This window comes from Diabrotica virgifera, chromosome 3, assembly GCF_917563875.1.
Source record: "Diabrotica virgifera virgifera chromosome 3, PGI_DIABVI_V3a".
NCBI lineage: Eukaryota > Metazoa > Arthropoda > Insecta > Coleoptera > Chrysomelidae > Diabrotica > Diabrotica virgifera.
The window spans coordinates 251,477,301-251,497,718 of NC_065445.1; the positions used below are offsets into that span (position 1 = coordinate 251,477,301).

At 32.0% G+C, this 20,418-nt stretch overlaps 1 protein-coding gene across 1 annotated transcript in view; it reads left to right on the plus strand.

Annotated features, from left to right (window-relative positions):
- The window catches only part of LOC126881693 (cytochrome P450 4C1-like), a 40,165-nt gene that overhangs the window by 7,476 nt on the left and 12,271 nt on the right, over nt 1-20,418 (plus strand). Inside the window, exons 5-6 of the mRNA XM_050646101.1 lie at nt 18,063-18,418; nt 19,119-19,187. Coding sequence (XP_050502058.1) covers nt 18,063-18,418; nt 19,119-19,187 — 425 coding nt within the window. The remainder of the gene's footprint in view (nt 1-18,062; nt 18,419-19,118; nt 19,188-20,418) is intronic.

Here is a 20,418-nt window from a genome sequence, read left to right on the forward strand (position 1 = left end):
TGAAATTATTGAATTTTTCCCGAGTGACACTTTGACAGTTTTAATTTCACGAGCCGAAGGTGAGTGATATTATGTCGAAGTGTCACGAGAGCAAAAATTCTATATTCATTCCAGAGGTCGAGTGCAATTTGTTGCGATTATTTCATGAATAAAACTGTTCAAAACCAAAATTTTATTGTAATTTATTTATGTAAGTACCAATAAACACACAGTTTTTATAAATATTTGACGATTGAAAGTCATCACTTTTATAATTTTTAAAACATTAATTGTCACTAATGTCACTGAATGTATTTTTTCGTAGCAACGAAGGGCATCTGACGTAATATACTTAACGACAGGAGATTATCAAAAATTATCGATTTAATTCAGATTTCTGTAGCTTTCTATTGGTCAGAATCTCCTATGAATGAAATTATCAGTAGTAATTGCACAATAGCTCTGAAATTATTGAATTTTTCCCGAGTGACACTCTGACAGTTTTAATTTCACGAGCCGAAGGCGAGTGAAATTATGTCAAAATGTCACGAGAGCAAAAATTCTATATTAATTTCAGAGGTCGAGTGCAATTTGTTGCGATTATTTCATGAATAAAACTGTTCAAAACCAAAATTTTATTGTAATTTATTTATGTAAGTACCAATAAACACACAGTTTTTATAAATATTTGACGATTGAATGTCATCACTTTTTTAATTTTTAAAACATTAATGTCACTGAATGTATTTTTTCGTAGCAACGAAGGGCATCTGACGTAATATACTTAACGACGGGATATTATCAAAAATTATCGATTTAATTCAGATTTCTGTAGCTTTCTATTGGTCAGAATCTCCTATGAATGAAATTATCAGTAGTAATTGCACAAGAGCTCTGAAATTATTGAATTTTTCCCGAGTGACACTTTGACAGTTTTAATTTCACGAGCCGAAGGCGAGTGAAATTATGTCAAAGTGTCACGAGAGCAAAAATTCTATATTAATTTCAGAGGTCGAGTGCAATTTGTTGCGATTATTTCATGAATAAAACTGTTCAAAACCAAAATTTTATTGTAATTTATTTATGTAAGTACCATTAAACACACAGTTTTTATAAATATTTGACGATTGAAAGTCATCACTTTTATAATTTTTAAAACATTAATTATCATTAATGTCACTGAATGTATTTTTTCGTAGCAACGAAGGGCATCTGACGTAATATACTTAACGACGGGAGATTATCAAAAATTATCGATTTAATTCAGATTTCTGTAGCTTTTTCTATTGGTCAGAATCTCCTATGAATGAAATAATCGTGTTAATTTTACTTACAGTAGACGCCTATATTTTTGACTATGATATTGCATGTAACTATTTAATATAATTCAAATCCTTCTCACCACTTAAAGTCCTATGTTTTGGCTGTCTGTAGGCAAATTTTTAGCCAAATCGATTTTGATGCATTTTGGGAATGGAGAAAAATGTAAAAAACGGTATTTTACGTTTTCTACAGTATAAAATTTGCTCAAAAACTTGTTTTGAATCAAAGTAACCTATTATAATGCCATATAATGACATTTTTGAGTCCCTTCTATTAAAATATTATGTTTTCCATTGATACTTTACGATAGAAAATGCAAATTTGTTTAAATAAACACCAAATCACTGTAAAATCGCATAAAATAACATTTTGAGAAAAAAGAAGAAGAAGATTTTTTGATCTTAAATATCTTATTTTTCCGTCCCGCAGAAGCTACATGTATACCAATTTTCAGACAAATCGGAGCTCTAAAATTGAGTGATTTAACTGTGATCTAAAATCACCCATAATATTATCAAATTAAAAACCTTATTGAGACCATTTTTCTGGTTACACATTCGTGGCTTCTAAAAATGCATGCCAAGCGAATGCTGGAGCAAAATAAGATGAGGGGAATTCTATAATTTGCAATTCACATTCCATCTGTCCAGCGCGGAAAAGTTCCAACGAAAAATGGACCCTACGTTACTCAGATAGGAGTAATACTAATAGAAATAAAAATGAATAACCATTTCCATTTCGTTGCAACACGAAAGACAATGCATAATATGTTGCTATCTCTACATAGCAAAATAGTTATTCATTTTTATAAAAAAAAATATTTACAATTCGTAAATTTTCATTCAAAACTACAGAACAAATAAGAGATAATAACTAATGACTCAATATTGACAAATAGTCCGTTCTTTAACGGTAAAATATTGCAAAACCTCTAAATTTTAAAGAACCGCTTGGATTGACATGAATTTTGGCATACACATAGCTAACAAGTCAAAGAGAAAAAGTGATATTGTGCCGATATGTGCTTTTGCTCTGGGGGTGGTTTTCACCCCCTCTTGGGGGTGAAAAAATATTTGTCCAAAGTAAGTCAGGAAATGGATAAACTGGCTAATTTTAAGTAACTTTTGTTCCATAGAGTTTTTTCACTAAGTCAATACTTTTCGAGTTATTTGGCAGTGAATATGTTCATTTTTTTCAACAAAATAACCACGCTTTTAGACGGTTTTTCGCAAATAACTCAAATAGTAAGTATTTTGTCGAAAAAACATTCTTAACAAAAATATAGTCTGTAAAAAATTTAAAAAAATGGTGTATATAGCACGTCTCTATACCTAGTAGAAGCAGAGTTATAGCTAATGAAAAATAGGTTCACATTCGTCAAATTCCAAATGGAATATTTTAACCTGAAATAACCAAAAATGAAGCACATTTCGGTGAAAACTCATAACAACTTATTTAAAGTGTTTAAAAAAAGCTTTATTTTTGTTTTATAAAAAAAATTCTAGCATCAAAAGTAAACAATTTACACTCAAAATAAAGTTAGTCTTATTTTGTTTTGGTAAAAAAATCGAGAGAATCACCCCCTAATTAGTATCTTAAATGAACTTAATCGTTACGACTTCACAAGTTTCTTGACTCGTGTATGTATTGTTTATATGATCTGTAAGTTTCATCTGTTCAAAGTCCTTATTATTGAAATGGCTGTAGTTAAAAGGGGTTGAACGAGTCACTGATTACGAATGTATGCAAATTTAGAAACACCAAATCTTAATCAATTTTTGTCTAACAGAAAAACAAAAAATACATGATATTCAGAAAACCAATGCTGACTTTTTTTGTTTTTAGAGATTTTTGGTATCTCTAACAATTTTTAAGTTATTTTGAAAAAAAGCATATTTTTCAAAATTAAAATTTTTAAAAATTTTACTTTGAAACCAAATTTTTTCAAAAATAAGCACTTTGAATCGATGAAACTTACAGATCACGACATAAACACAACATAAGTAAAATAATCTGTGGAGCGGTAACGAATAATTTAATTTAAGTTGTTAATTATGGGGTGGTCTTCCCGATTTTTTTTGCAACAACAAAAGGGACCAACTTTATTTTGAACGTTACTTGCTTAAATTTAATGCTAGAAGCATTTTGTAAAAACAGAAATAAATATTTCTTTAAACACTTTAAAAAAGTTAAAATGGGTTTTCCCAAAAAGTGCTTAATTTTTTGGATATTTTACGTCAAAATATTCTATTTGAAAGTTGGTGAATATGAATCTATTTTTCATTGGCTATAACTCTGATTCTACGAGATCCAGAGACCTAACGCGTACACCATTTTTTTACTTTTTTATAGGCTATATTTTTGCTAAGAACGTTTTTTTCGACAAAATACTTACTTTTTCAGTTATTTCCGAAAAACCGTCTAAAAATGTGGTTATTGTGTTGAAAAATGAACATATTCACTCGCAAATAACTCGAAAAGTGTTGACTTGGCGAAAAAGCTCTATAGAGCAAAAGTTACTTAACATTAGTCAGTTTATCCATTTCCGGACTTATTTTGGACATATATTTTTTCACCCCCAAAAGGGGGTGAAAGTCACCCCCAGTACAAAAGCACACATCGGCACAATATCACTTTTTTTCTTTGACATGTAAGCTATACGTATGCCAAATATCATGTCAATCCAAGCGGTTCTTTAAAATTTAGAGCAAAAACCGTGAAAGAATGTACTAAAACTGTTCAGACAGAATAAATATAATACGTAATTAGACGCAATAACTAAAAAACAAAACACTGATAATTAATTACAAATCCGTTACAAAGAACAGGGCCGGATTTAAGGGGCAGGCCGGGGCCCCCAAATTCCGGGGGTCCCCACAAAGTTACAAACTTAAAAAAAATCAGCACATCATTCACGTATAATAATTTTTGTCAATCAATTAACTGTGATATTTCGTTACATGGAAGGTTTCTCTCCTGTTGAAAATGTATTTTTGCGAAATAATTGTCATAAAGCAGAAGATATATTTAATTTTCTAATCACATTCTTGCAATAAGATGATATCGATTTGAAAAACTGCAGACTGCAGCAGCGAACAGTCCTGCGGTAATACGTCAGTTATGAGTAGAGCTCGGGAAATATGCAAAATGCATATTAAGTGCATATTTGCATATTTTGGATAAACTTTGTAAGTGCATATGCATTTATTAAAATTGCATATTTTTAGACTTTTTTGCATTTTTTTGCATATATGCATTTTAAAGAGAAATGAGAAAGTCTCAGATCTAAACAAAAAATCTGAAAATTTTCGTGGAACCACTTTCTGGTAATATCCTTAATATTTGCCTTTTACAATTTATAAGGCGACGAATAAAGGAGACGAAGGAGACTCTACAATATGCAGTCACATTTTGTTAATGACAACATTTTGTTATTGTTAAGTGATGCCATATGACTAGTGTGACCAGCTAGCCCGAAAAATCCGGGACATGGCCCGAATTACGAAGTAGTGTCCCGACGTCCCGGACAAGGTTTCCGGGCCATCCGAATTTTCAAATTACATTTTGAAATTTTTAATACATTATTCCTCTAAGAACTCATATCAAATTGAATTGGTGGGACGAAAAAAAGCCTATAATTTCTAGACTGTTATATTAATACCACATTCAAAACGCATGCTTTTTATATCGTTGTATTATAGTTCTACGAAAACTCAAACTCTGGACTTTTTCCGGTTTCTGTATTTTAATTATTGTCTTCTGAAAACATGATATAAAAACATGAATGTCAAATAATGATAATTATATTTTAACCCAAGTTTCAATTTACATGGAAATTCAACATTAGTTGATTTTCTAATTTTTCGTTTTTATAGAACGATTTCCGGATTGGAAGTCGAAAAGTCAAAAACTATCAAAAATTTAATTATCATTACAAACCATTCAATCAAAAAAAAATTGTCAACATAAAAATGTTAAATAATAATCTATACAATGATGATAATCAAGTTTTATATTTAAAAAGAAATGGCCCGATTTTCATTGAAAAGTCCCGGATTTTAGGTAGTTTTTTCAGCCTTGTCCCGAATTTAACTAAATTGGAGTTGGTCGCACTACATATGACCAAAAGTGGACAACATTTAAAAATATTTTTTCAAATTTGTTACTTGTATAGAGCACGCCTCTGTTACAAATAGAGTAGCAGGAGGCAGCGCCGGTTTAACCAGGGGTCTTTTGGGTGCTGTAGCACCGGGCGGTTGAAGGTTCTAGGGCGGTACGCGCGAAGCGCGTGCTGTTCCGAAATTATATGATTATGGTAAAATAAAATTTGCATACAAATCCACATGATATAATAATAAAAAATTTTCTGTTTTATCATTAACTTGAAAACTTAACAATAATTTATAAATAAATTATTATTATTAACGTCGACGTACCTATATGGTTTATGCACTGTGTTCAGTTTATGTTATCTAAATGTCAGATAACGTACAAACATGCCGCGCGCCGTAAAATTATATCATTCTACAGCGTTTAAGAATATAATTAGACCAGTAAGAATCTGTTTTTAGGTGGATGTGAGAGGTAGCATTCAGATTTTTGCGGATAAAGTTAGGTGATAACTTCGTTAATAATAATTAATTTATGCTCCTTCTCAAGTATGCCCCGAACATTAATAAAAAGATAAAATATTTAAAAATTTCAGAATATTTCGTTTTTTTTTTCTACTTTTTTTGCTTATAACTTAAAAACTATTCATTTTAGAACAAAGTCCTATAGGAATAAAACAAAGATAATTAAATTTTCTATCAGATGCGATTTGTTAAAAATGTCTTAATTTACCACCCTTGCTTCAAAATAGCAATAAATATAAAATAAGGGGGCAAAACAAGCCTGTCGTTATTCAATTATTTTCCATCACTTAGGTTACACTTGGAACCTTCCTAATTCGCTTAGAAAATTTTTTTAATGTGCTTAAACCGTACACCAAATTTCATTAAAATTAACTTACTAGATTTTGCATAATAATTTTGCAATCTAAACTTTTTTTAAAAAATTAAAATTTTTTAAAATATTGCACAACAAAAACTAGAACATACAAAGATTTGTCAATTTTTTTACATATAAAGAAGTACTCCACCTATCTAATGCACTTTACAGAATTGAAATCGGATTATTGAAGCAGCCTCAGCAATGTTTTAAAGTTATAAACAATTTTTTGGCTTATAAACAAATTAGTGCTGTGTCCAGGAGGGGGTGCTACGCGCTCCTTTATTTAGATGGACTTACCCAAGTTTTTTTATGTATTTTGACCCGTAGAACACGAATTTTTTGGGTAACAGTTGATCCGGATGTCGATAAGATTGTTATAAACAAAGAACTTGAGGAATTACATAAAATCGATTTTTCGCAAAATAAAACATTTTTTTGTATTTCTTGGGTAATTCTAAGCAAAAATGTTCTTACAAGTTTTTTCGTAGGATGCATAGTTTTCGAGATAAACGCGGTGGAACTTTCAAAAAATCGAGAAATTGCAATTTTTGAACGCGAATAACGTTTGATTAAAAAATAAAATAGCAATTCTGCTGACAGCAATTGAAAGTTAAGTCAAATTATACCGGTTTTAATTATTAATTGAAATAAAGTTAAGAAATATTTTTGAGCCTGGGCGCGGCATCCGTATCAGCACCGGGCGGCAGACTGTGTTAAACCGGCACTGGCAGGAGGCTACAAACTGTAAGGATTGAATTTCCAATGGTCAATACCCTTCTATCAAAAATAAAAACATATTTTTAAAAGCCCTTCTGCGAGTATAAGTGTATAAAGAACGTTTACCTTTACCACCTGAATCTGTGATAATTAGATGGAGAACATGGTTAAATTCTGTAACCGATATTTTGAGTGAATTAGAGACGTCATTTGTAGTTTGGATGTAGACGTAACTCAGGTGCTATGAAAAATGTGTGTATGTTTTAAAAAATCCATTATTAAAAAGTAATTTGACACATATCCAAACCAATTTTGTAAATATTGCTTAGCCAATTACTAAATTAGAAAAGTGAAATATTTCTTTAGACCAAAGTATTGAAATTATCAATTCATTAAATGAAATAATTAAACACCTTGGTGAAACCAACAAAGTGTATCAAAAATTCTGCACGGCGTTAAAGAAAAATGAGGAATATCACAAAATAATTAAAAAAAATATTATTAAGATGGGGAAATGTGAAGACAATTTAATTTTATATGTAGAACCCTCAATTAAACAATATTTTAAGTTTGCTTCTATAACTTCATGTGAAGTAGAAATAAGTTTTTCCGTGTATGCTTAAACAATTACAATCAGATATACCTACGACTGTTTTTCTGTAGAAAATTTAAAAAAACGTTTAATAATGTACAGTTTTAATAATAATTGTAATAATAAATAATAAAGAATGATGATAAATAGCTGAGTGTTGTCCTGCTGCTATAGCGTTCTTTGATTTATTGGAAGGACTAGATACCTATATGAACTATATGTATTTTTCACTTCCTCTACATATAGATAGAACTTGTTAATTTTGTGTTGAAAGGTCTCATTTTCTCCATTGTTCATATAGTTTTATATCCAATATCTCTTTTATTAGATAATATCTCACAGCCAAACTTCAGTGTAGTAAAGCTAGCACGAATGCTCATTTGAGATTTTGTCTCTCTGGACGTTTAAATTTGTTCCTCCGAGCTAAGCCACTCTTCAATAACTTCTCTCCCAGCAGTCAGGGGCGGATTTATTCATTAGTGGGCCCGGTGCTAATTCTTGTAGAGGGCCCTACCCAACTCTTTTTTGACAAGGCACTTTAAAAATTAAAACAATGTAAACTTCAGTACATTTAAAATTATGCAGAAGATACAAGGCTAAGACAAGGTAACGCTTTTTTTCTTTGTTTATTTTCAACAAATACTTTTATGACACTTTCAAAATCAATTTCCCCCAATACGTCATTCTCAATAGAGCAGATCGATAACGAAACTAATCTGTTCTCGCCCATTGATGACCTTAATTTATTTTTAATAAAGCTTAATTTTGAAAATGATCTTTCGGATTCGAAGTTCGTGATAGGTATAGTTAAATATATTTTTAAAACAATAAAGGTATTCGAAAACACTGAAACAAGGTCTTTTTCGATAATAATATCCAACATGTCTTTAGGTGTTACTACAGAATTCTCGGAATTAGGAAGAGATAAAATAAAATTTTGAAAAAATATAATCTCTTCGATAAATGCCTGATCTATATCAAGCGGCTACGTTTCGATAAGATTTCGCGCATATTGTTTTAATGTTTCACCTTCAATAGTGCGAAAATTTCCAAAAAATGCAAAAAGATTAGATACATAACCGTATGCTTCACGTCGCTTGTCTAACTCAAGTTGTTCCAAAATACGGTTAAAAAAGCAGTTTCAAATTTACCAGCATCAACTCACGATTCACAGTCTAATGATAAATGACTAAAATCTAACGTCAACACAAGTAGGTATGAATTACTAATTATTGTCGTCTTTGACGTTCTTCAGGTACTTTACTTGGTTGTAAACAAAAGCTTTACTTGTTGTTAAGCTTAAAGGGTAAAGTAGGTATATTTTATATTTCATTTCTTAACTTTATGGCACCCATTGAAAGACATCTATTTTTGTCAAACACCTTTAACTTTCAGAGCGATTTAAAAGCATTGTATTGTAAGATTTCGGAAAAGGAGATGTAAAAGTATACCTGCTAATCTGTTGCCATTTATTTCATGTCATAAAAGGGTGGTTATCGGTCGTTCCTTTCATTTTCTCTCAGAAAATAGATTATATGAAATTGTCAATACAACAATAATTTTAAAGTAATTTTTACAATAAATAAGAGGAGTTTGTTAGGGTAAGTACGACGGCGCGTCAGAATGCCAAATACGTAATTTTAGACAAATGTGTAGGTCTTCTGGGGGCCCCTTCAACCTGGGGGCCCGGTGCTACAGCACCTCTAGCCCCCCCCTAAATCCACCACTGCCAGCAGTCCCAGCTTTTCTTTAATTTGCAAGTTTTTACTTTTTCTAAATCACAATACCCAGAGTATTGTGTTACAAATTGGCAAAAAGCAAAAAGCAAAAGTGTCTTTAAGCGAGAGCAACGTTGACCGTGGCAGAACTATTATTGTTCCTAAAAGAGTAAATGGTACTAGATGAGATGGTCATCTATGAATTAAGTTACGAATATCGGGAGAGTGATTCATCGTTTAAATGCGGAATATCCTCAAATTTAAATTTACACAGCGGCCCACGAAAACTACCTGTTCAATTTGCGCTTCCTCATAAGAAATCAGAGAATGTATAATTACTACATTTATTTGTGCTTCTCTATAGAAAACTTACCCACCGGCTGTCATACAGTGTAGCCGATTGTTGTTCACAAGAAGCATTTATGGTCATGCCATACAGAACCTGAATTCTAGACGCAGCTCACGCAACGATTATTACTGTCATAAAAATACCAAAAAACATGATTTGGCAACTTCCAAAATATTGCAGGGTTCCCTCACAGCCGGCCACAATATATAAAACAAGAAATCGACAAAAAACCAGTTTGTTCTCGGCAACAAACTTACAATACGTTTCATATATGCGTTCATTTACACTGGCGTTTCTAGCGGGAATTGGACCGTTGTATTTTGTGATTAGATTTAATTTGTGTTATAAGTTTATGTACTTATTTTAAAGTGAATTTTTAGTCATATTCTGCTTCTGGTTCATTTAAGGGATGTGAAGTTAGCCCGAATTAAAAAATAAAAAAAAATAATTACAAATAACAGGGGGTTGGTTTCGCACTTTAAGGGGTTGGACAAACGTTGCGAAGGGGTGGACAAACGGGTAATTGGGATTCTGTTCCCGAATTAACGTTTAAACACGCATTTAAGCGGACGTGAAGTTAGCCCGAATTAAAAAATAAAAAAAATAATTACAAATAACAGGGGGTTGGTTTCGCACTTTAAGGGGTTGGACAAACGTTGCGAAGGGGTGGACAAACGGGTAATTGGGATTCTGTTCCCGAATTAACGTTTAAACACGCATTTAAGCGGACGTGAAGTTAGCCCGAATTAAAAAATAAAAAAAATAATTACAAATAACAGGGGGTTGGTTTCGCAATTTAAGGGGTTGGACAAACGCTGTGAAGGGGTGGACAAACGTGTAGTTGGCATTCTGCCCCCAAATTAACGTTTAAATACGCATTTAAGCGGACGTGAAGTTAGCCCGAATTAAGAAATAAAAAAATAATTCCAATCTCCAGGGGGGTCGTTTCGCACTTTAAGCGGTTGGACACACGCTGTGAAGGGGTGGACAAACGTGTAGTTGGGATTTTGTCCCCGAGTTAACGTTAAAATACGCATTTAAGCGGACGTGAAGTTAGCCCGAATTAAGAAATAAAAAAATCATTAAAATCTGCAGGAGGGTGGTTTCGCAGTTTAAGGGGTTGGACAAACGCTGTGAAGGGGTGGACAAACGTGTCGTTGGGATTCTGCCCCCGAATTAACGTTGAAATACGCATTTAAGCGGACGTGAAGTTAGCCCGAATTAAGAAATAAAAAAATAATTCCAATCTCCAAGGGGGTCGTTTCGCACTTTAAGCGGTTGGACACACGCTGTGAAGGGGTGGACAAACGTGTAGTTGGGATTTTGTCCCCGAATTAACGTTGAAATACGCATTTAAGCGGACGTGAAGTTAGCCCGAATTAAGAAATAAAAAAATCATTACAATCTGCAGGAGGGTGGTTTCGCACTTTAAGGGGTTGGACAAACGTTGCGAAGGTGTGGACAAACGGGTAGTTGGGATTATGTTCCCGAATTAACGTTTAAACAGGCATTTAAGCGGACGTGAAGTTAGCCCGAATTAAAAAATAAAAAAAATAATTGCAAATAACAGGGGGTTGGTTTCGCACTTTAAGGGGTTGGACAAACGCTGAGGAGTGGACAAACGGGTAGTTGTGATTCTGAACCTGAAGTAACGTTTAAATGCTTTTTTAAGCGGACGCATTTTAACAAATAATATTTAAAAATATAATATAATTAACGTTGAAATAAAAGTGAGTGTACGCCACTGGATCTTCATGCGTCTTTCCGCGCTTCCCCACCTTTAAAGGTTGATGTCACTTTCCCCATATTCGTAACTTAAGATAGAAGTGTCGCCTCAAAAGAACTCGTTAAAGGTTACAATCAGATTAAAGGAGCATTATCCACAATTTCAGAAGACGATGAGCAAGAATTTAAAACTCGTAACGATGCAAATGGTTTGTATAATCGAATGTGTTTATTGGAAACAGGAATATTTGAAATTGGACACAAGTTGTATTCTCCAAGATCCAAATATTGCCGCTGAGTGGCGGCACTTCGATCACTTAAAGAATTTATATTCTTTTAAGGAATATTTGGACAACATCAGAGAAACTTAAGACTCAAAATTATATCGCTATTAGAGATCTCATTTCCTCTTTAAATCAGGGGCTTTCTGCATATGAACCAATTCATTCCAATTTTGGATTTTTACATTATTTGGAAAATTTAACTTCCAATCAAATTGAAGCTCATTCGCTGAAGCTTACCGACATTTATAGCAATGATTTAGATGAAAACCTAGGGGTCTAACAGGTATAATTTGTAGAATTTTTCAATTAATTTAAAGAGGAAATCGGCTCATCAAATATAAGTAAAGAACTTCAAATGTACTGACCGCTAAAAGAAAATCATGTGAGTGATGCGTTTCCCAACGCGACGCGACGTTGTGGTGGCAAACATGCTAACTAAATGCAGTGGAGAGAGATCATTCTCAAAATTTAAGTTACTTAAAAATCGACTTCGGTATAATGGGCCAAAAGCGTTTGAATAATCTTTCTATAATGAGCATTCAATATTGAATAGTGTATTAAATAGTGTGTTGTTACTGCCTTCTGGTTCTAATTAATTAAAAAGACTAAACACGTCTTACTATACATTATATTTTATTCACTGGTATCCAATATCTAAACAATAACATTAATGATTCATAGCGCCTCGCCTTACTACATACTAACTTCTAATAATTATTTGTATATCTATATCCATACTGATTGCTCAGCGTGTTTTTATACCTATCTGAACCATAACAAATATAGTTCAAGTTCACTCGTAATAAACATGTGATACAAACTATAAGCTATTGTTTTTATGTATGTTCAATACCCTAAAGGTTAATAACATCATATTTAAATTATGATTTATACAGAGGGTTCATAATATACCACATCTCCGCCGTTTTTAAAAAAGAAAGTCCTAAGAAGAGAAGAAGAATATCTGACGGTATATTCCTCTTTCCCTTTTATAAAATGTTTATGGTTACCTAATACTATTTTCAAAAATTAAATTTCCTAACTATCCTAACTAACTGTAACATGGTACGTTTCAGATCAATCAATTTTCCCTAAACATGTATATTCTTTTTCCTATTTTACACAAAAGTTCATATTTTCCCTATACTAAACTTGTATTTTATAACCTATTACTAGTTCACGTACTTTCACGTCGTGTCTTTTCGTCCTTTTTTTTCGTTCACTAATTCACTTCGTCAAAACAGTGTCCACAGTGAATGAAATTGATCCTTACTTTTAATAGTCTTTTAGTGCCTATAAGCCGTAACTAATCTATTTGTAATAAAATCTCGAATTTAATACTTCCTAAGCTAAGCTAAATATTACCTAAACTTCTATTAAATGGTATATAAAAAAAAGAATTTAACGTTACTTTACTATTTCATCTTATTATTTCAGTCTTATTTTGATTTATTTATATACGCCTTACTAACTTTAAAATATTGTACCTATAATAAAAATGTAATCTCTCTAAAAAACTTCTAATGTGTCTCTAAAAAACTTCTAATAACTCTCTTGTACCTATAATAAAGATTTAATCTCTCTAAGAACTTCACTTTTTGTGTGCCTTTGCTTACTATCTACTAACACTATTGTAAGATATTGTCTATCCTTAATTCAAATACTTCCATTTTCCGCGAAAATTTAACCTGAATTCATTATCTACATTTAAAAATAAGTTATTTATAATTTACGTTACTTTAGAGAAAACAAAAATTTACAACTTTAATTCGTAGATATAATTCAATGATTAGCTACTTATTTGCTTAGTATCTTCTTAATTTTGCTTCTTTTCTTGCAATTTTTATGTGTCTTCTTCCATTTTTCCCACATATTTTACTAAAAATTCTCTTTTTTCTTTATTTTCTTCTTGTCTGGTACTACAACTCATATAATTAATTTTTCTTCATATAATAGCACTTCTACAGTGTACATAATTTATCTTCATATACATATTTCATATAACAATCATATATCATTTCATATAACATCATAATCATCACTTCACATACTAGCTCCGATACCTTCGTTTTACCTTAATAAAAGAGGTTTCACTCGGATGTCTTAGTTCTCCGCCCATATTAACCCGAATTTTCGCCCTGATCTGTACGCACCATAGAGGTGGTATAGTTAACTCAAAACACGAAATAGGTATTTTATGCGGTCCAAATTGTTCTAAAAATATCACAACCTCAATCCCTTGCTTTGAGGCCGTTGTTTATTCACGAATAATCATGAATAAAATAGGTACCCTTCAAAACACAGAGTGGGTCTCTAATAAGCGTTCAAGCTTCTATAAATCACTTAGTACCTTCCTAATTTGACAAGAGCCGTGGGTTTCTTATTGTCTCAAGTTGCTTCATAATATTTAGCTTATAATATTGTTAGTTCTTCTTCTTATCTATATAGTTCTCCAGATTCCTTATCTCGACTCTTCAGGTCGGTTCGTTAAAAATATATCTCTTGCTTATAGCAATGTTTGTCTTAAAACTCTTATATCAACGTATGTCATCACTAATCATTATTCATTAAAAAAATATCATTTATCACTCAAAAAAAATATTAATTCAGGTTCATCTCATACAAAATTTAACACAAAATCGATGAAAATGTATCTATAGAATCAATAAATATCAATAATAAAAACAAAATGGCTAATAAAAATTCAATAATAGTATACATATTCGATACAAATTCAATTCAAAATTCAAAAACAGCCTATGCAAAAGTTAGATAAAAATATTCAAAATCAGTGCAAATCTCAAAATTCGATAGAATTTTTTTTGGAAAAAATTCGATATTCCATACAATATTTAAAAATAACCGTACTAAAAATCGAAATCGGATAGAGATTTTTCAAATAAATTTAATAACAATTCAAAATTCAATAAAAATTCAAGAATAGCATATATAATGAACTTCTATAAAAATATTCAATTCAAAAATCACTTCATATTTCAAAATTTATAGATATTCTTAAAAAAAAATCGATACTTCATAAATTATTCAAAAATCAGCAAAGATAAATATTCAATGTTCAATAATAATATAAAACGAGGGAAGCATTTTTAATAAAGATAGACATTCTTACTTACATTTTATTTCCACTTTGTCTTTACACTGTCGCTCACTGGGTTTCCTGTCCATCTTCGCCGTCTCCGTTTCCAATTTGTTGCCGCCATCTCTGCTCCTTTCAGAAGACCTCCTCTAATCTGCAGGATCAGCCATGTATTAAATAGTGTGTTATTACTGCCTTCTGGTTCTAATTAATTAAAAAACTAAACACGTCTTACTATACATTATATTTTATTCACTGGTATCCAATATCTAAACAATAACATTAATGATTCATAGCGCCTCGCCTTACTACATACTAACTTCTAATAATTATTTGTATATATATATATCCATACTGATTGCTCAGCGTGTTTTTATACCTATCTGAACCATAACAAATATAGTTCAAGTTCACTCGTAATAAACATGTGATACAAACTATAAGCTATTGTTTTTATGTATGTTCAATACCCTAAAGGTTAATAACATCATATTTAAATTATGATTTATACAGAGGGTTCATAATATACCACACGATGTCTTAAAACAACTACATAGACATGTCCGACATAATCAAGGAATTTTCAATTAAAAATCTCGAAAAGTACCCGGACTTTATCCATATACTTTACTATGTTTATTTTTATATTTCACTGTAACAAGATGCAGCTCTTGTATTTTTTATTATTTAAAAATAGGTATATTTATAAAAGTAGATCAACATTTTTTTTTAATTTCTAAAAGGAAAAAGCCTGTAGTGGACTGTGTACCATAGTCATAACAACAATTTTCTTAATGGTAGGAGGTAGGGCCCAAACCAATTCTGCCCAGGGGCCCCCTCTGCCTTAAATCAGGCTCTGCAAATGAATGTCTCTACAGCTGTTTCGGCAGAGTGCCTTTCTCAATTGATGTGTTTTCACTATGCGTCTACACTTTATAGTCTTTAAATAAATACATTAAGGATGGACGAGCTGTTTGTCTCAAGTTGGGACGTTACAAGAATTATTATAATTAACATTAAATGATTTACCTATAAATCAGTCAACGAAAGTAAGTTTTTTAGGCTTAACTTTCGATAAAAAACGAAATTGGAATGTGCATATTAATAAATTACAACAAGTATGCCAAAACCGGTTAAACATACTTGAAATACTATCTAATACATTTTTGGGGTGCCGACTATCAACCATTAATTAACCTTTACAAATCACTTATTAGAAGTAAATTAGATTACGGTTGCATATCTTACGGTGCCGCAAGCAAAACTGCTTAAGAAAACTAAATAGATACATACAATCTGCAGCTTTGAGATTAGCACTGGGTGCCTTCAAAACTAGTCCTATTAGTAGCTTACAAGTTTTAGCGAGAGAACCACCTCTGTATATTGGACGCCAACAACTATCCCTAAACTATATAGGGAAAATATCAGCACAGAAACAACATCCAGTATCCTCCCAAATTTGCCATCCCAGTATTGTTTCTATAAAACTAACTAAAAATAGTACTCCCCTTATAGGACGAATCAAATCTTCTAACTTTGATATGGATAAGGTAAATCGATCTCTACAAGTCAGTGTAAATTGTCCTCCAAGGACAATCCAACCATTTACCATTGACTTAACCCTCACAAAATACCCCAAATCAACTACAAGTCCGATTATCATTAAACACTTGTACTCCGAAGTGATATCTCATTATCCTAATTATCTTCAAATCTTCAGTGATGCCTCTAAAGCTCATGACGGACATGCTGCTGCATACTACTGTAAATACACTACTCACACTATATCCATACCTACAAACTGCTGCATCCTCACAGGTGAGACCACAGCCATTTTGGAAGCCTTAATTTTCTTCAAAACGCGTAGTGAGAATAAATGTGTCATCACCAGTGACTCATTAAATGCCTGTAAAACAAATATACTCTACAAATCCAATATTTCGGGCTATAAAAAATGAGATAAATATAAGTCAATCAACTCGAAAAGAAGCAGCATTTGTCTAGGTACCGTCGCATTTAGGAATAGCTGGAAATGAGAAAGTGGACAGCCCAGCAAACACAAGTCGAATAAACTCACAATATATAACGAAATCAAGAAATTAACCATATTCTGATCTCAAAAACCTAATTAAAGACCACTGTATGAACATATGGCAAGACTACTGGAAAGATGCAGGAACCAAACTAAATGAGATTTATCCCCTTGTGAAGACCACCTTGAATAATCCATCCAATAGAAGGGACCAAGTAATAATTAACCGACTAAGAAATGGACACACTGCACTGACCCATAAATTCCTAATTAAAAAAGAATCTTCTCCAACCTACAGAAACTGTTCTCTACCATTGACGGTGAAACATATTCTGATTGATTGCCAGTACTAAGAAGCAACAAGAAGAAAATATGGAATCTCAGATGAGATCAAAACCACTTTAACTATAAACATTGAACATGTATGAAATTATTTAAAAATTTAGGTTTATATACATCTATTTAATGTAAATAAAAAGAATTCCTGTGTCCGTTACTCCACTAATAAACCTGCGTGGTTGATGTAGATTGTATGTTTTTCTAAATAAAAAAATAGATTATAATTTAAAAGGTGAAGTGCGTATATAGAATCTATTTTTCTATTATTGAAAGCCCATTTGTGTGCTGCTATACGTTTGTTAAAAGTTCTGCCAGTCTGACCAATGTAAGTTTTTGTTCAGTTGCCACATGTAGACAAGTTTGTATGTGTATATACACCTGTGTGTATGTGCTTTTTCATTTGGCACTTGTTGTCCTTAACATATTTACTTAAGTTGATGTTTGTCCTGAAGAGTGGTATTATTCCCTTCTTTTGTATGTGTTATTTTAATTGATATTTTGCCTGTGTATGTAATCGAGCGGAGGTTTTCCTCTGGTGGGGAAATAACTAATTTTTTTTTTTCGTTTTTCCTCGTTTTTTTTTTTAATTTTGTTTATTATTTGTTCATTGTAAGAGAAACGCTTGAGCTGCAGAGATAGAAAATGAAAAGACCTGGAAGAGAGGACCACCGAGAAGAAGAATATATAGGTTTCAAAACCTGAGAAAGTTGTTCAATACATCGACAACAAACTATTCCGAATAGCAGCAAGCAAAGTTAGGATAGCCATGCTTATCGCCAATATCCGGCACGGATAGGCGCCGTAAGAAGAAGAAGAAGAAGAAGATAGAAAATCATAATAATCTAATTCCCTTTTGACAAATAGCTTAAGAGAGAAAGTCTGTTTTCATCTTTTTAACTTTTAGTTCTTTTTTAGAAACAGCATTTGGTCAGGATTTCCAAGAAAATCCTAAACGCGGGGACTACGTTCAAGCTGTTCATGACTATGGGGAGGCTTTTGTATACAGAATAGCTCGGCCTTGGTTTCTGATACCGTGGTTGTATAAACTAAGTCCTTCTGGTAAAAGACATCAAAACGTTTTAAAAACTCTACACGATTTTTCTTCAAGGGTGATCAGAGAAAGAAGTAAGTCGTTTGATTCCAACCCAAACTCAGAAATGTATAAGTCTAAGAAGATGAGACTTATAGATTTGTTGTTGTCTGCTAAAATTAAGCAGGGAGTCATCGATGATAAAGGAATTAAAAATGAAGTGAATACTTTTATTTTTGCTGTAAGTATAAACATTATTGTAAAAAAAAATATTTATTTTATTTAGAAAATGGCGTAGATAGACAATAATACTAATTATTGTAAGGTACTGTCAACACAAAATTCATTGAAACCAATCAATCACAAATTTGTTTTCTAATTAATAAATTATAAAGAGTGAAGAAAACTCCAAGACACATTTTTATGTTCTTTGCTGTATAATTAAAAAACAGTTCAGTAGGTGGCCCCTAAGGCTTATTATTCTATAGTCTTTTTCGTATTATTTGTTTTAGGTATTGTTATGCAAGTTAATCCAAACCACTCTTGCGGAATTTTTTCACTTTGGAAAAAGATATATTGTTGAAGATCAAAGCAGGTCTTTTTACTGCATCTCTGTTATAGTTTTTAAAACTGTTGTTTAGAAGTCGTCTAGTCCTGTGGATTTTCCCTCCTTAAGCTGTTGATAGCAGCTCCCCCTTCTGCATCGAGAATGGGTGATCCAATACTGTTATATTCTGTGTGATAGTGACACTGCTATTATATTTAAATAACCTTGTTGTCACATAGCTAATCTTTATTGTTCTTATTTCTTTAATATCGTTAATTAGATTTCTTTTATATTTAATATATTAATATCGAGTTTAGGTTCTAATATTTCTATTTCGTCACAATTTATCTATGTCAAAATGTAATTTTTAAAATATATGTTATCAATTTTTTAGGGACATGATACCACTGCTAACTCAATTTGCCATGCTTTGTTGCTATTAGCTAATGAGCCAATAGTCCAGGTAAGTTTTTTTGGATTTATATTTTTTATACAAAATGGGGAACCAGAAAGACTAAACCTCAAGATACATTTAATAAAGAGCACCTCTTTTGAGGCAGCGTTTAGTGTGCGTAGCAACTGGTTAGACTTTTTTGACAGTGTCTGATATCAGCACCAGGGCCCCCCCTAACATATGTGCAAAGTATGCAATGCACACGGGCGCCAAAACCAGGGTCAAAAATTAAAAAAAAAAGTTTCAAAAAAATTAATTCTAAAACAAAGGTCGAGAAATTAAATAGGGTTAGGTATAAATACACATGAAACATATTGATAATAAGTGACAGCGATATTTTAAACCGTTGTTTTGTTCTTGAAGAACGACTAAGAGATCAGAATTATAAGGATATAGACTCCAATCATTTGTTTAATGAAATTACAGCGTTAAAGTTACTTTTATTACTCGATGATACTGACCCCTTAAGTATTTCACTTTACATATATTAAAACTATTTAGTCTCCACCCTTCCAAACGTAAGCACTTCACTAAGAATTCTTTTGGCATTGCCTGTATCTGTAGCTTTTGGCGAGCGATCATTTTCAAAGTTAAAAATCATTAAAAATAATTTAAGGACAATGCTTCAAGAAAGATTGTCTGGGCTAGTAATATTAGCAATTGACCAAGAAATTTTTGATGGAATAAATTTTAGCGATGTAATTTGCAACAGCAAAGTCTCTGAAAATATCGCTACTACAATAGCTATTTTTTATTTTTCTATTGTTCCTACATTCCTACCTATAGTCCAGTAAATGAATGTGAAATATGGCGACACCGCGTAATTTTCAGGGTCACCACCGAATTAAATGAAAATCTGGATTTAGTTTCTACTTCCTTTCACTTCAAATTTGAACTTGTGCAGTTGGTTGCTTTTGATTGGGGGCTGAAACTTATCCCTTCTCGGGACTGAAAAAATATAGGTTTAAAATAAGCCCGGAAATGGATAAACTGACTAATTCTAAGCAACTTTTGTTCTATAGAGTTTTGTAACTAAATACTTTTGGGGTTATTTGCGAGTGAAAATATTTTCTTTTCAACAAAAAAACACGTTTTTAGGCGGTTTTTTCCAAATAACTCAAAAAGTCAGTATATATACATTAGAACTTCGAGCCAAGCAGGCTCATGGCTTGGTTTACAATCTTCCTCCATTCTTGCTAGTTCTTCGCTTTTTCTTTCAAATTGGTTGCATTGAGATACC